Genomic DNA, 17,632 nt, shown 5'->3' with positions numbered 1-17,632 from the left:
AACCATACTCATTATATGCGAAAGTAAATAAGCAATTCACTGACTTTACCTGAGATGATTACGAATCAATGTCTCAGTTGGTTTGCAGTTGTTTTTGGGATTTAAATAGTGCTGAGTACCCCATACTGAACTTCAGCTCTGATTGAGTGATGTGAACAGCTTTGTGTTAGCGGTTTCTGTTATGTGACTGGATTGAGGAAATTAAATAGGATTACAGAGCACAATGGATCCTCTGATCAATCAGTTGGTCAGTGATGAAGCATTATACTCACAACCATTGATAGCAGGTATTTGAACTGTCATTGATTCAATAAGCTCTGTTTTGACTGACTAATGTGATTGCATTTGAAGAGTTTTCAGAAAATGTCTTATCCAACCATTTCAATGGCATCTATTAACCTCAACTGAGATAAACTGGGGAAATTTAGTGCTTTATTACTTGCTTAAAACCCTCATTTTTATAAATCGTATTGAGTTACGCCGGGCATATTCTTTCAAACACTTCTTTAAATATGGAGTATTAACTTGTTCTCCAGTTATTATTGTGCCATTTTTATCATTAAATTCATATTCATCGAAGGAGGTAAGCCATGTAGGGCCTTGAAGAACCAGCGGGTCACATCTCATTGGTGAAACAATTAATTTATGTTTGCGTTTGCATTCTGGAGATGTTCATTGCTGTCTTTTTAATATGTTTTTGCAGTGTCGAGCAATGTAGCCAATCACAGACATATCTGTTAATTTATTAAATGCAATGTCGAATCAGAGGTGTTTTAGTTAGAACCCACTATGCATCGAAACAGTTTTTGCTCAATGCTGAGTAAAGAATTCTCTTACAGTAACAAACAAAGTGTAGATACAATGCACATTATTGGCTGGCTGTTTAGTGTAAAGAGCTTCATTGATTATAATGAACATCTGTATTCGGTTGTTAAGTGATGACGTAAGAAGCGCTGTTTCTGGGTCCAAGCCTCAACTCGCTTCACTTGAGAATACGACCTCAGCAGCCGTTTATGAGCACTGTTTATTCATATTAATCATTTAAGCTAAATGCTTTCAAACTTACGGTATACACTACAGTCTCCGTGCTCACAGCATCCCAAACACAAATAATTTTTATATATATTTTTTTATATTTATATTTTCATTGTCTGCCTATCTGGGACTTCGGTATGGAGTTAAAGGTTAAGATTATAACTTTTTCGCTAGTATTCTATCACATTGTGAGTTTATATTAGCACCTTTTGTTGTTTACTCGTGGTAACTGAACGGACACGGAAGCGCTGCTATGTGATGTCAGACTTAACAAGCGAATATAAATAATGCAGGCTTCACTCCCGTAACTTGCAGATGATGGTGTAAAGATATGGTATGTCAAAGTCACATATCAGAAGCACACCCAGTTTTTTCATTGCGGAACTGTTGGTACACCATTGGTCAGGCTGGTGTTTAATTGAGTATATACACATACTTTGAAGGTTTATAGGGCCTGTGTTGATTTCTCAAAATGATTTGCTTTGACACTAACTGCATACAGCTACGACCAAGGCACGCACACATCAATACTGCGTAATGTTTGTCATTATGAACAACAGTTATTTACTGTATTTGCATTATTGTAAGGCTATGGTTGGGTTATGTGTAATAAGACACAATCTAATAGGTGGCAAATCTAATTTAGTGTTATTTTGCAGCCGTAACTCTACCCATTATAGTCACAACAGCGCACTTGCATGAAGGTAGACTACAGGAATGCACTGGCAGAAAATGTTCATAAAATAATGGATTACATTTGCGGATTGTTTCATGGCAAACCCTACCACATGCCCTCAAAACACATGGAATGACGTGGCTGAATCATTAATTTAAAAGATTGTCATTTGCCACAATTTACTGCCATTAAAAGGACACATTATATATGTATTTATTTAGTTTTTTGTTATCCAAAAATCAAAGTAATACTATATGTCTTTAGAACAACAACAATGAGAGAGAGAGAGACAGAGAGAGAGAGAGCGCGCGCGAACAGTTACTAAGTCCACCTCTGGTCATATTTACAACATATTTTACCATGATACTTAGATCTTTTCTATTTTATGACTTAGAATGATATTTAAACTCAATTATTCTATACATAATATATAAACACACTTTGTCTTTATACATTAAATGTAAAAAGAGTTGATATTCATACACAGTACTTTTGTTTTCAGTTGCAAGACATTTTTTTCCTCTGAACATCTTCAGTGAATAATAAGATCTAAATTAGTCAAACATTTGTTTTCCTCTTTGTTCCTTCTCTGTATCCATCATTTCTAGCAGGATGTCACGTGCCCTTTTCTTCATGTGTTAGCGTAGACCACTTCATCTTCCAAGGCTCTGTCAGATGACAATAGTCTCTTATCACCCTAATCACAAAATGAAATTAGGTTACAGACATCTCGAATAAAGTAGATTCCATTCAGTAAATACTCACTTTTAATTATAAATGTTGAGTCACATGCAGTTTTGTTTTATAGTCAGTGTTTAGCTTTTCTCTTCAGTGTGCTACAGTATATTAATAGCCATCTAGTGTGCAAAGTGTGCAAAGTTTTCATGAACTTTGCACACTGGGGAAGTCGTGGCCTAATGGTTAGAGGGTTGGACTCCCAATCGAAGGGTTGTGGGTTGTGGGTTCTAGTCTCGGGCCGGACGGAATTGTGGGTGGGGGGAGTGCATGTACAGTTCTCTCTCCACCTTCAATACCATGACTTAGGTGCCCTTGAGCAAAGCATCGAACCCCCAATGCTCCCCGGGCGCCGCAGCATAAATGGCTGCCCACTGCTCCGGGTGTGTGCTCACAGTGTGTGTGTGTTCACTGCTCTGTGTGTGTGCATTTCGGATGGGTTAAATGCAGAGCACAAATTTTGAGTATGGGTCACCATACTTGGCTGAATGTCACTTCACTATCACTATCACTATGAAATAAATTTGTATTGCTAATAACACAAACAAAACTCACACCAAAAATCAACACCTCCAAGAACAGTGAGAAAGTCACACTCACCACCGAGTTGACATAAACATGACTGTTTGTGTAAAAGCCTCCATCACTGCGCTCTTCTTCTTTACTGCTTTTCATAAAGTTATAAATAAAGTACAAATCATCAGTAAAGGTTTTGTTATATAACAAATAAACATACGTTATATAACGTAACAAACATTATATCATACACTATAGTCAAAAGTTTGGAATCATTAAAATTTTTAAATGTTGTGTTTTATGATACGAGACCTTTCTGCTGACCAAAGCTGTGAAAAACCAATAATATATATATAAAAAAAAAACATTACATCAATTTTATTTTTATTTATTCTTATTTTTTTACTGGCAAGGACTTGTCTGCTTCATTACTCCAGTCTTCAGTGTCAAGTGATCCTTCAAAAATCATTCTAATATGCTGATTTGCTGAAACATTTCTTACTATTATCAATTTTGAAAACAGTTATGCTGTAACATTGACAATAATAAGGAAAGGATTCTTGAGCAGCAAATCGACAATATTAGAATATATTATATATTCAGTTTTTTTTTTAAAGAGACCTTATTTCAAAAACATTTAAAATATTAATGATTCCAAAATAATTACTGGTAACATATACTTTTCTAAATCCAACTTGTGTTGGGTTGTCTTCATTTGAGTCTGTTTATTCTTCATTACAGTTTGTTGCACAGCTCTGTTCCTACTGAAATAAAAGAGGCATTTTAATGGTGCCAGGAAACAAAGGAGGAAAAAGAAAGATGGAATAACAAGACACACAAAATGAGAAAGTGTTGTATAGCTTACGAGATCCTTACCAGTGTCTTCTCACAACACACATAAGAATACAGACTAACACAACTGCAAATGCTGATGCAACAACAATGTATATTAAGCCTGTTAAAATAAAACAAACAAACAAAAACCATAAAGATTGCATTAAAACAAACAAATATATATATATATATATATATATATATATATATATATATATATATATATATATATATATATATATATATATATATATATATATATATATATATATATATATTGTTTTTAAAAGACCAAATTTGAACTCTCACCATTTTGAGGAGCTTCCAAAGTTAAGGAAGAGCTTCCCAGACTGTTATTGGCAAAGCACAGGATAGTCTCAGGGAAACCCAGCCAACCCTGTAAGGTAAATATGGTAAGAGACTCATTTTGTTTAATGCTGGTGCTGGAGAAGGATTTCGAGGAATCTGGACCAAACCACTTGACTTCACTGGGAGGGTTGGAGTCCACAATACAGACACAAACCGTCAAAATCTTAGACATGCAAGAAGATTCACTTTTAATCTCAGGAGGATCTAGACAGACAGACAGAAAGACAGATAGAGTATTAGCTATCATACATTATAAACAATGATCACTAAAATATACCAGTTTAAACTGTTGAACCAAGGCCTTACACAATATATTAAGTTTCCGAGGACCAGAACTGTTTTTTCCCTCTGTGTTAAAGGCTGTACAGGAAATGGCCTCAGTATGTCGAGACACTCTCTCCAGTTTGTAAGTAGGGCTCTTTGCTAACATCGTCCCATTCAAGCTGAACCACTGGTAGCTGTTCGCAGGAGGATTGCTGTCACTGGAGCAGGACAGTTCCACAGAGTCATTCTCCTTCACTGAGTGTTTAGTGACCACGCTTACATTATATGGAGGATCTGATTGAGACATAATACTGATTACAAACAAGTACTACGTTTAAAAAATGACAAATTTATATTAATGAAAATAAATGTTATAAATGTTAAAACTTAACCCTTTGAGCGGTATGGTCCCACATATGGGATTTTTATTTCTGCAATTTTTAGTGAACACCAATAAACCCAAATTAATTGACTTTTGTTTGCTTTAGGCCAAGCAGGATATTGCTTTATCATGAAAGGAGATACAAGGCCCTTCCTCTATCCTTTGGATTAAAAAATGATAGCCTCGCCATGGAAAAGTTGACTTATGCAGTTAAAGGGAAACTTAAAGACTTCTACAATATTTGGACTCCTTTTTTACGATATTGTAACCAAGAGGACTTGACAACGGGGCACGACCGATATATAACACTCATCTCTTTTGTATTGGATATCTCCACTAATTTAATTTATGTACCAAAATAATAACTCAGAAAAGGTATGTATATATATATATTTGTTTGTTTGTGGCAAACAGCAATAATCCACAGATTCTGACTCATATCATGTTAACTTAGACTTAACTAATCAGCAGATGTGTGTACTTTTTTTCCATGTTAAAATAATTTAATAAAGGAGTGGTCATATAGTATTCAGTACTTACACAGGACATTCATTTTCTGAGGACCAGAACAGTTTTTTCCCTCTGTGTTAAAGGCTGTACAGGAAATGGCCTCAGTATGTCGAGACACTCTCTCCAGTTTGTAAGTAGGGCTCTTTGCTAACATCGTCCCATTCAAGCTGAACCACTGGTAGCTGTTCGCAGGAGGATTGCTGTCACTGGAGCAGGACAGTTCCACAGAGTCATTCTCCTTCACTGAGGGTTTAGTGACCACACTTACATTATATGGAGGATCTGAATGAGATAAAATTTTGATACAATTATGTTTTTGAGGTTTTTTAACATTTGATCAGTTTAGCCCTCTATCAAACATTCATTTAATTCAATAGATGCTTTTATTCAAACCAACTTAAATGAGTATTCTACCATGGATTTCATCTGGTGGACTCTGCAAACTTTCAGTTTGGCCATGCGGGATCACAAAAAAAAAAAAAAAAAGAACAAGATTGAAATAACTATATAATTTTTTATATAATTAATATATTAAGAAAATCTTATTTAAATAGATAAAAATATAAGAAGAATTAAAATGATTTTATTCCCACTCATAATAAATACAGTTCTTGAAACATCTGAACTCATCAAAGGAATTGTGGTTAATCGATGTACTTTATTTTTCTTCAACCTAAAAAGTTTGAAAGGAAGCATCTTTTTCGTAATTACTACATAATTAATAATCATGAAAATATCTGGTAGCACTTTATTTTACAGTCCTGTTCCTCATGTACATACTATGTACTTATTATAGTTATTACAATAACTATGTAATAACTAGGTACTAACCCTGAACCTACCCCTAAACCTAACCCTACCCCATGCAGTTACCTTGTATTACCAGAACTTTCTTAGATAAATGAACTGTAAGTACACTATAAGTACATTAGTACACGTAGTGTAAAATAAAGTGCAACCAAATATCTTATATAGGACTAGAGTCAAAAAAGTTGTAAATCACCTAAAATCATTAACAGCTAACAAGTAAAGATTTGAATTAGCATCTTATTATTTATTTGTTTTTAACTCACATAGCAGACTTACATTTAACTTTGAGTGTTTTGTGTCCTGTCACATTCTTCCCGTTAAACTCTGCAGAGCAGATGAGAAGTTTGTTGTGGTCTTCTCTAGAAGGAGTGAAGGTCAGGCTGTAATATGTAAGCTTCCATTGACCATGATTCTGTGGCTGTGATGTACTCGATTGTTTGCCACCATGGCTCCAGGTGACACGAGGCAGGTCTGATGGACAGGAATGAGACACGGCACAGGTAGCATTCACCGGTTTCCCTGATGTCACTTCTTCTTCCACAGAGACGGTAGGATTCTCTGGTGTTTCTGGGGAATATACACAAATGTTTATGACACAATATATTTTTTCCATCGATCATAATGCTTGACTAATTCATTCAAATATTGATTTAGATATTAGACAACAAATGAAATTAGTAACATCTAATGTTAACCTTCCTTGTGTTCCGGTCATTTTAATCCAGAGAAAATTTTCTTTGTTCCAGGAAAACTCTAGTTTGGGATTAAAACCTATTCAAAGTTTGAATAGCAGAGCCGGACAGTAACGGAGTACATTTACTTGAGTACAGTACTCAAGTACAATTTTGAGGGATCTGTACTTTACTCGAGTATCATTTTTGGGGAGTACTTTACTCAAGTACATTTGAGAGGCAAATATTGTACTCTTTATTCCGCTACATTTCTATCCATAACCGTAAGTACCCGTCACTTCTTTGGCCCCGTCCACTCAGAGACGAAGCTTACCCCAATCCAATCTTTTTTCCCTTCATCTCAAGAAATATCGGCGTCCACACGAAACCGCAAAACGATGTAGTATACAAGCCAGACCAGCATGTGGCACTGTAATTCTGTCACAGAGATACACTTAAAATGGAGAAGACATGGACTTGCTCTTGAACCTTGAGCGTTGTACACAACGCAAAAAAAAACAAAAACAAACAATACATTTATTAATCCGTGTTAATGTTATTTAATAAAAAATACAATCATTCAGTGTTTGTTCATGTTTTTGTTGCTGTTACGTGATGTAGTGGTGTTTGACTAGGGGCGAGACGTGGGCTGATGACGTTATATTTTCAGAAAATGTACAGATTCACCATCCAGACGAAAACGCAAAGGTGGCGTTTTCAAATTTTTCCACTCTGGGACCCAGTTGCAAAACATCGGTTTCACTCTTCCAAAACGCCAGATCCGTGTGGACGAAAACGTCTATCCGCTTAAAAATGTGTGCGACGATGTGTGAGACCCTGTCAAATGTGATTGGATAGTGCAGGTGCCTCAGATTGGGAAAGCATATCAGCAATCACCTTCAGCTTTCCGCCAAAGACTTCATGACATTTGATTGAATTGAAGTACAGTACACAGACACACACACACACACAGAGTTGTCACACATACATTGTGTGAATGAGAATGGTGTTATTCAGCTGAAAGTATTCTTTCCTGCCTTTGTATGTGTGAGGAAGGTGCTTAATACTGTCACTCAAATGAGCTGAATTTAATTTGTACTTTCTTTGAACGCTGACCTAAATACAGCTGATTAGCTGATTTTCTTTAATCATTATTATTTTCTCTTCTATGCTGCATGTATAACATGGTCAGGTTCAGAGGTGTGTCAGAACATTGCAATATTGCTTTCTTTGTGGGTTTAGGTTTATTGATTTGATTGATGACAAAACAGAGAAACTCACATGTACACAATTGTTAACTGAATTTTCTTTTCTGACATTACACATTAATGTATGCTGAGCATTTCTTTGATGTTCTGGAGTATCCATTAAATCCATTAAAACTGCTGTACTTTCAAAGAAAGTACAAATTAAATTCAGCTCATTTGAGTGACATTATTAAGCACCTTCCTCACACATACAAAGGCAGGAAAGAATACTTTCAGCTGAATAACACCATTCTCATTCACACAATCTATGTGTGACAACTCTGTGTGTGTGTGTGTCTGTGTACTGTACTTCAATTCAATCAAATGTCATGAAGTCTTTGGCGGAAAGCTGAAGGTGATTGCTGATATGCTTTCCCAATCTGAGGCACCTGCACTATCATTGCTAATGCAACCTTTTTTTGAATCCACAGGTTCAAATGTGGATGCAAAAAAATCCATTAAAACTCTAGCAGAAGTTTGTCAGAGCGTTGCCATTGTGCTATTGCCTTGTGAGCAAGTGAGAAATGTTAAATAAAGTAACATGGTAAAAAGATGAAAATGACTTGATTTTACTTTCGATTACATTCTCCAAGGTATGAACATTAATATTTTTAATAACTCCAGGTAGGATGTTTCTGTACATAAATGTAGGCACTGTGGCAGTAGTAATGCAATATTTAGAAAATGTACTCTTGTACTCTTGATACTCAAGTACTTTTAAAAACAAGTACTTCGGTACTTTTACTTAAGTAGACATCTGACTTAGGGCTGGACGATTAATTGAAAAGTAATCAAAACCAAATTCAGAGCCTCTAACCGACTTAATTTTCCCATGTCTGTTATTTAGTTTTTTTATCCTGTTAATACTTCCCCCTAAAAAGCATACTAGCGCGTGTGTAGCCACATGACTCTACCCCGTCCAGTCAGTGGCATAAAAGCAAAACACGGAGCTGAACACCAGTTCAACACGTACTGATGGCGCACGAGCGGTGAGCCTTGCGTCTTCACTAAACTTTGTCAGTTGTATTTGTTATATGGCTTGGACGTTCAAACGATTAGACGATCGGATATGTATTATTATATCGAGGTCCCATGTTCGCTCAGATGCATTGTGGCACGAACACTCATATAAACCGCTGTGAAGATCGCGCGCACAGAGGAACGCAAAAACTAGTTGTCAGAGCTGTCTTGTGATTTATTACTAAAGTAGCTTAGAATCTCAAAACTTATTATAGCATATTTTTCTACTTTTGAAGGCTATTTACATCCCACAGCTTCACAATAATGTAGAGACGGTATGACTAATTCACACACGCAATCACTCGTACTGGTACTGTGCTAATTTATCTTTATCTGATCTTTATTTATCTCTTACACCGAGCAATAATCTATAAGAAATGTTAAGAACATAGATACATGTTCTTAACATGCTGATAGTGAGCTATGATGTCAGATCGCGCTTTTACCAGTCGATCTCAACTGTCTGGCTGAGGCCAGTCTAAAAAGACGCTCAGGACAGTTATCATGAAAGCGTATTATTTACACGTGTTATTAAGCCTGGCCACTTGCAAATGTAACCATTCCAAAGTCTTTAAAGCATTCAAACACAAGACGCGGAAAAGCTGAACTGAGCAGCTGGTTACTCGCGCTGTGCTTGGTGCGCATGCGGAGAGAGAGCCGCGTCTCACAGACAGTAACACTGAACTGAGTTCTCCTTTGCGCAATTGCTAATGCAACCTTTTCACACAGACTGAGCACAATTAATCATTGCTTGGTAATTGGCCAACAAAGTATTGACTGTTGTATGAAGTTTCGTTTTATAGAAAGATATGTAATAGATTACAATCAAAGTTATCTGAAATTATCAAGATTAATTTGTTCTGGCAGTTTAACTCTCAGTTGAGTTCTTGTCATATTTTATTACCATTTTCTAAACTATAGCAAATAAACTGATAATGTGAGAAATGTTGAAGGTGTCTGAATAAATTTTGGTTTGACTGTATGTTTAGTTTTTACAGTGCTATTTTACATTTAATTATTCGGTTTCTGTACCTGGAATAGCACAAACAAATAAACAGAACGAACATACAATTAAACACTTTCAAACAGGGCCCACTGGTACAACCTGAACCGGGGCCCCGCTGACCCCAGCTATGGCCCTGCTTACAGTACAAACCTTGCCAGTGAACTATGAGGCCAAAAAAAAACAAAACAGAAACAAAATAATCATTCATTAATCGTAATCGAGGTAAAATGTTCAATTAATCGAGGTTTTGAATTAAGCCATAATTGTCCAGCCCTAATCTGACTGTAGTACTTTTACTTGTACTTGAGTAAAATTTTGCAAGGGTATCTGTACTTTTACTAGTAATGAAACTGTGTACTCTGTCCACCTCTGTTGCAAAGTTACAAAACCTGTTGTAATAGTTGTCGCCCAAAAAATAGGTTCAAGACTTAGCAAAGGATATTTAAACAGGGTAACCTTTCATAATTTTATGTACAGCAAAACTATGTGTTTAATTTCATTTCAGAAACCTCTTGACTCCCACTCTCACATTACAAGGAAAAAATAAGAAAGAAAGAAAAACACAATCAAAATCGACTCTTCACAGGGAACTTGATTGAAAGGAGATCTGACCAAACATAGTGCTGAACCCGCCTTTTTGTTTGAAAAACAAATTGGACAGGAAAGTAAATAAACTTCGGTAGTGTATTGACGTCTTTCCCAGGTTATGATGTTCATTCATGATTATTTTATGCTTTAAGTCAGCATTCCCCAATCCCAGTCCTCACGCCAATAGTGAATAGATAATATCGCAGCTATGACTGAGCACCCACGGGATCAGCCCCAAAGTTGGATTGACTGTAATGTTTTGAAATCACACATACCCTACCTGATTGAAACAAAAGCCAGTCAGTGTCAATTTGAGTCTTGTTAAAGATTTAAATCCCTGCCGCCAAGTTGCTTCTGTCGGTCATGGATTATGGAAAGTGAAACTTTAAAATGTCATATGGTGGTTGAATTTATTCATGCTCGTTAATATTTATTAAAATTAAGTCACAGACACACTAGATTTTAAGCATGCAAAATTTTTCACATAGAAAAAACAATGGAAAAGCAGCTCAAGCAAATAAAAAACCTGTAACAACTATTGTTTATCTGGTATTTCATGTTTGTATCCTGGTGACAAGCTGAAAGCTGGTATTAATTGTTTTCAAAGAACATTTATAGTTAAAAATAGTGTGGGACTCATTTGATGTTGAAACATGCTTTTGGTCTGCCCAATATTTAATGCCGTGAGACAAAGGTTATTATCAGGACTTGTTTTATAAGATGTTCCCAGAAAAAAAAAAAAAAAAAAACTTTTACAATTTCATTCAAAAGTAAATTTAAGGAATATTTTATAGGAATGTATGTACGAAACATTTATAATAGCGTTATTTAATTTTTGAATTGTGTACTTCTGTTTTGATGTATATATATATATATATATATATATATATATATATATATATATATATATATATATATATAGCATTTTCCTTGCATTATTTCTGAACATATACTATGTATGAGACAAGTTTGTACAATGCAATAGATTTTCTTCACAGATGTTTAACATGATTTGTTTAACATTTACATTATGTTGATAATTTCATGTGTGGTGCACTTGGAATATAATTTTCTTTAATTAGAGGGTTAATCAAGAAAAAGTTTACTTGAATAATGTTGAACTTATATTTTCAAAAATCGTAAAAAAAAAAAAAAAAAAAAAATTCAAATCAGAACCAGCCCTAGTTCCATGGATAACTTTTAACATGCATAAAACCTTTTCATAAAAAAAGAAAAGAAAAAAGAAAAAGAAAAAAAGTTTTTTTTTTTTTTGCAGTAGAAAATGGTAGATTAGATTATTTAATTATACTTTAGATTATTGAAATGTTCTTAAAGCTGCGGTAGGGAACTTTTGACGCTCTAGCGGTTAATAAACAGAACGTTTGCGTCTTGCGGAAGAACATCGTAGCCGGAACTAATTCTCTCTGTTTATGTCTATGAAGAATCACAATGGTACTGGGTTACTCCGCCGTGGTATCCCTGAAGCAATCTAAAATAGTCCGAATATAAACACTTATTATAGGTGCACCCTAGTGATTCAGGACAAGCCAAAAACACGGTTTGGAAAATGGATTCATGGTGTACTCGCTTATTATATACATTTTTCTACATTTTGAACACAAATAAAGTTACGGACCGCAGCTCTGATTGGTTATTTTTTACCGGGAGCGAAGGAGTTTCTGCAAATGGCAATAGGACCACTGAGAGGAGGCAGAGGAGCTTGATTTTTTTCACAGATTATCTGTCTCATATTCCACTGTCAGGACATAATGACAGGTTTAATAAATATGTAAAAAATATTTTTTTACAAAAGTTCTCTACAGCACCTTTAATGCGAAGAAAGTGAACGTTTTTTGGGGAACCTAAAATGGTACTTCTGTGCCATCACTGTAAAAACCTTTATTTTTAAGTGTGAAGGTTAACATTAAAATCTTTTTATTTAAAAAAATAAATATATAAAATATCTTACCTTTCACAGATATTGATACTTTCTCACCATAGGAGTACTTGTTCAGATCTTTAATCTCAATCCGGAACACGAATGACCCAGCGTCACTGTTGCTCAAAGAGCTGATATTCAAAGAACAGTTATTTTGGTGCAAATCACCAATGAGACTAGTGCGACCTTTGAACGAGTCGATGATTTTTGAAGTATCCGTATGGTATACCACTGTTGAATATTCATGGTACCAAATCCCTGTAAATTCTGTGTATGTTTTTCCATTTGCAGGGTAGCTGAACGTACAGGGAATCAGCACACATGATCCAGACAAACCCACCACTGATTCTGGCATTTTAGCACTCCATTCCCCAGCATTAGCAGATGACACTGAAAGAAGAATTTTAAAATTTAGATTTTTTTTTAGTTTTTAGTAATTAGTTACCAATTCATTTTATCTAACGTTACAAATGTTTAATGTTTCAATAATGAAACCATTTTGTAAAGCAATAATTTTATGTGTCTACATCCAGGACACATCTTAGTTCAGCTAATAGTTTCTTCCCCATAGATGACTGGAAGTACACTGTCCTTTGTGTGAGGAATGACTCACTTTATTTTACTTTTAACACTGCATGGCTTAAGTCTGAGAATATCTAATTAAAATGAACGGATTTTATTGTATAAATCCACTAAAACAGGATTAAGCTTTGATTATTTAAAACAGCTGTCATACAAAGATAACCATTTTCTCTTTTTTATCTTTACTAACCTCTTAGCCAGAGAAAGAATAAACAGCTCCAGAAAACCATCTCTGCATCAAAGTTCAGCACCTGGGAATAAATGTTGCCATCATTTATGGCACTTCAGTTGCTAATGTAATTACTAATAAACAATGAGTATTGTTTTAGAATACCATTGCTTTCAGTTTTGAACATTATTAAACTTAACTGAACATTTTTACATTAATTATTATTATTATTATTAATAATTATTAAAATAGGTCACAGTGCAATAAATCGGTAATTTTCTAGACTTAAATAATCACTCTGTTGATATAATTTTATATATTGTAACTTACTGCTGTGTTCTCAAAAATGAGTTCATACGAAGTAGAATAGAACTGTGAATATCTGAGAGCTTCCTTCCCATTTGTTCACTTCCTGTTTCAAAGGCTTCTGAAAGACTGGCTATACACATTTAACTTAAAAGTGTCCTGAAGGGTTAAATAAATTATATGTGAATAAAATAAAATAAATAAATAAATAATAATAATAATAATAATAATAATAATAATAATAATAATAATTATATATATATAAATGCTAAGACGTTTAAAAGGTATAATAGAATACACACAGGCAAGACAGGTCATAAACATACGAAACCCAATACACACAATACTCCAATACACAAACAGGGAATCAAAGCACAAATTAATCAATCACCTTCACTGGTACACTGCAATCAGCACACTTCTGTGATGAACTTTAAAGGGAATTATTGCCTGCTACCCAATGCCATTACACTATAAAAACTTTGTATTGTACCAATGTTATCACCAATAACAAAACAATCAAAAATAAAATAATATAATTCCAAAGAAATACAACACAATGCTATACAAAACAAATGAAAACAAAATACAAACCAAAAACCCCCAGAAGAAACAGTTCTCCCCCTTGACGTTTCTCAGCTGCGTCTTATTAGCACACAACAAACACTGGATCATTAATTTAATATAGAGGTAAAGAAAACAGTGGCTGACAAACTCTCAAACTAAATGTATCCTTATAAATCGTGATCTCATGCCGCTTTACTTAAACAATTCACATTGAATCACACCTCAATAGATGGCTATCAGCTTTGCATACTGGTCACATCAAACAGTTTTTCAAGAACGATGAGCCTTTTTTATAAATATGGACTGCTTCACACAATGGTGCTTCACATTTTCATTCCCTGTGCTGTAGTGAAATGCTGCGCTAGAGGCATTCTAGTAACATGTGGCAGTTGCACGTGCAAATGGCTAGTCAAGAAGGTTGGTCCTATTGGTGACCATGCTGGTCATGGAGATTGGTAAGTACTTCAGTTTTCAATCTCTGGAGTAACAACAACTGAAAAACTTCTTTACCCCAGCTAAATGATTTTTACAATACTGGATTCCCTGCTGTTCCTGGATTCTCTTCCAGTGATGCACCAACTCTATACTGTAACTGCCAGAGATTATTTTCATCTGTGCCCTGCTTTAAATGTACCAAAAAAAACCTGTATCACTGGATATTCTTGCTGCAATACTTGTAAGTCTGCTTTACCTCATGCTGGAGCTGCCTCCATGGTTGATATAGAGGCAGACAAATGTTGACGCGAGCTATCATCAACCATTCCTAATAGTGGAATAGTGTTGCCAAAAGGAACTTCCCTCATGGAGCTCGGTGATTGTAGGAGCAAGCGGGAAAGTGCATTTGTATTCTTGTTAGATCAGCCTGTGCCGGTTGTATAAAAGTGAAAGTGAAAGTGACGTGACATTCAGCCAAGTATGGTGAACTTGTAGATGGTGTAGATTTAAACAGAGAGAGTGTGTCTGAACCCCCGAACATTATCAGGAAGGCTCTTCCAGAGTTTGGGAGCCAAATGTGAAAAAGCTCTACCTCATTTAGTGGACTTTTCTATCCTAGGAACGACCAAAAGTCGAGCGTTTTGTGACCTTAGGGAGCATGATGAATTGTAACGTGGTAGAAGGCTAGTTAGGTATGCAGGAGCTAATCCATTTAGGGTCTTATAGTTAAGTAAAGATAATTTGTAACTGATAAGGAACTTAGTAGCCAGTGCAGAGACTTTAAAATTGGGGTAATATGATCATATTTTCTTGACCTGGTAAGGACTCTAGCCGCTGCATTTTTGATTACCTGTAGCTTGCTTATTGAAGAAGCAGGACAACCACCTAGAAGTGCTTTACAATAGTCCAGTCTAGAGGTCATGAATGCATGAACTACATTTTCTGCATCAGAAACAGATAACATGTTTCGTAGCTTGGCAATGTTTCTAAGATGAAAGAATGCAGTTTTTGTAAGATGGGTTGATATGAGTCTAATATAACACCCAGATTTTTCACTGTAGAGGAAGTAACAGTACATCCGTCTAGTTGCAAATTGTAATCTACAAGATTATGTGTACTGTTTTTTGGTCCAATAATTAATATCTCTGTCTTATCCAAATTTAACAGGAGAAAATTATTGGTCAACCAATCTTTTACATTTATTAGCTTAGATAATTTAGAAGTTGAAACTGAAGTTGGACCTAGGACGGATCCTTGTGTCACACCATATTTTACTGGTGATAAATGAGATGCCTCCCCATTTAAATAAACAAAAAGATGGTAGTGATCGGACAGGTAGGATCTAAACCATCTTAGAGCCTGCCCTTGAATAAGTGTATAGTTTTGTAATCGATCTACAAGTATTTCATGATCTATGGTGTTGAAAACAGCACTAAGATCAAGTAAAACTAGCAATGAGATGCAGCATAGCATTTCTGTGCTATGGTGGGGCCTGAAACCTGACTGAAATTCTTCATACAGATCATTTTTTTTGCAGGAATGAGCTCAATTGAGCATACACAACTTTTTCTAAAATGTTAGACATAAATGGAAGATTTGAAATAGGCCTATAATTTGCAAGTTCACTAGGATCTAGTTTTGGTTTCTTAATAAGAGGCTTAATAATTAATAACAGAGATATTAATTATTGGACCAAAAAACAGTACACATAATCTTGTAGATTACAATTTGCAACTAGACAGATGTACTGTTACTTCCTCTACAGTCAAAAATCTGATTAGACAGCAATTTGTCTTTTGAAAATCATATTTCCAATGTTACAAACACTGCATTCTTCCATCTTAGAAACATTGCCAAGCTACGAAACATGTTATCTGTTTCTGATGCAGAAAAGCTAGTTCATGCATTCATGACCTCTAGACTGGACTATTGTAATGCACTTCTAGGTGGTTGTCCTGCTTTGTCAATAAACAAGCTACAGGTAGTCCAAAATGCAGCAGCTAGAGTCCTTACGAGGTCAAGAAAATATGATCATATTACCCCAATTTTACAGTCTCTGCACTGGCTACCTATTAAGTTCCGTATCAGTTACAAATTATCATTACTTACCTATAAGGCCCTAAATGGTTTAGCTCCTGCGTACCTAACTAGCCTTCTACCACGTTACAACCCATCACGCACCCTAAGGTCACAAAACGCTGGACTTTTGGTCGTTCCTAGGATAGCAGAGTCCACTAAAGGAGGTAGAGCTTTCTCACATTTGGCTCCCAAACTCTGGAATAGCATTCCTGATAATGTTAGGGGTTCAGACACACTCTCTCTGTTTGAATCTAAATTAAAAACACATCTCTTTCGTCAAGCATTCGAATAATGAATAATAATCTTTTTAATTGTGAGTGTAGTTGCATCTGATCAAAGGTGCATTTTTATTCATTAGCTTGGGTTAAACTAATTTTACTTTGTTGGATCAGCAGCTATGCTAATGATGTCTGTATTTTGTTTCTATGTTTTGCCACGGGATTTACATAGGATTTACACAAGCTCCAGTCTGGATCCAGAACACCTGAGAAGAGATGATGCTGACCCTCAGAGGACCTCAGATGATGCTAACCCTGAATCAACAAACAGACCTAACAATTATTGCTAAATGTGTGACTGAATCATATAATAACTTAATTAATAATATTGATAGTTCATCGTCTAGCTGACTACGTCTTGTATTATTATTATTATTTTTATTTTTTCTAAAATCCTGTCAAATGTGCACAAACTACTAGCTACTACTAAATATTGTAGAAACATAATTTTCTGTAAAGTTGCTTTGTAACGATTTGTTTTGTAAAAAGCGCTATACAAATAAAACTTGAATTGAATTGAATTGAATTGAATTGAATTGAATTGAATTGAATTGAATTGAATAACTGCCAGCTTAAATGGTTTTGGGACGTGACCTAAAGATAACGACGAGTTA

General features: G+C 35.2%; 1 protein-coding gene across 4 annotated transcripts; it reads right to left on the bottom strand.

The window, feature by feature from the left end:
* Window positions 1-1,285: 1,285 nt before the first annotated feature.
* LOC113114920 (myelin-associated glycoprotein-like) lies at window positions 1,286-15,091 on the bottom strand. 4 transcript variants are annotated; one of them, XM_026282026.1, is made up of 11 exons: window positions 14,918-15,091; window positions 13,375-13,435; window positions 12,633-12,992; window positions 6,408-6,698; window positions 5,352-5,603; window positions 4,472-4,723; window positions 4,106-4,369; window positions 3,839-3,917; window positions 3,643-3,726; window positions 3,047-3,113; window positions 1,286-2,408 (listed from the first exon to the last, which is right to left on the bottom strand). In XM_026282026.1, exons 1-11 carry the CDS (start codon window positions 14,978-14,980, stop codon window positions 2,343-2,345), a joined length of 1,839 nt encoding a protein of 612 aa, XP_026137811.1. In that variant the 5' UTR covers window positions 14,981-15,091; the 3' UTR covers window positions 1,286-2,342. The 4 variants fall into 4 exon arrangements, with proteins under 4 accessions (XP_026137811.1, XP_026137814.1, XP_026137815.1 ...); XM_026282029.1 differs by having other exon boundaries at window positions 3,643-3,723; XM_026282027.1 differs by having other exon boundaries at window positions 1,287-2,408; window positions 3,047-3,110.
* Between the last annotated feature and the right edge of the window lie 2,541 nt (window positions 15,092-17,632).

This window comes from Carassius auratus, chromosome 15 (genome assembly GCF_003368295.1).
Source record: "Carassius auratus strain Wakin chromosome 15, ASM336829v1, whole genome shotgun sequence".
Lineage (NCBI taxonomy): Eukaryota > Metazoa > Chordata > Actinopteri > Cypriniformes > Cyprinidae > Carassius > Carassius auratus.
This window is presented reverse-complemented; position numbering and strand designations above follow the sequence as displayed.

What these genes read in the sequence shown, in the direction of transcription:
- LOC113114920 (XM_026282026.1), bottom strand. Translation starts at nt 14,980, where the DNA reads ATGATAGCTCGCGTCAACATTTGTCTGCCTCTATATCAACCATGGAGG. An exon ending in AGTATCAATATCTGTGAAAG is followed by an intron (nt 6,699 to 12,632) that starts GTAAGATATTTT and finishes TATATTCCCCAG; the next exon opens with AAACACCAGAGAATCCTACC. An exon ending in ATGTTTATGTCAACTCGGTG is followed by an intron (nt 2,409 to 3,046) that starts GTGAGTGTGACT and finishes TTTTGTGATTAG; the next exon opens with GGTGATAAGAGACTATTGTC.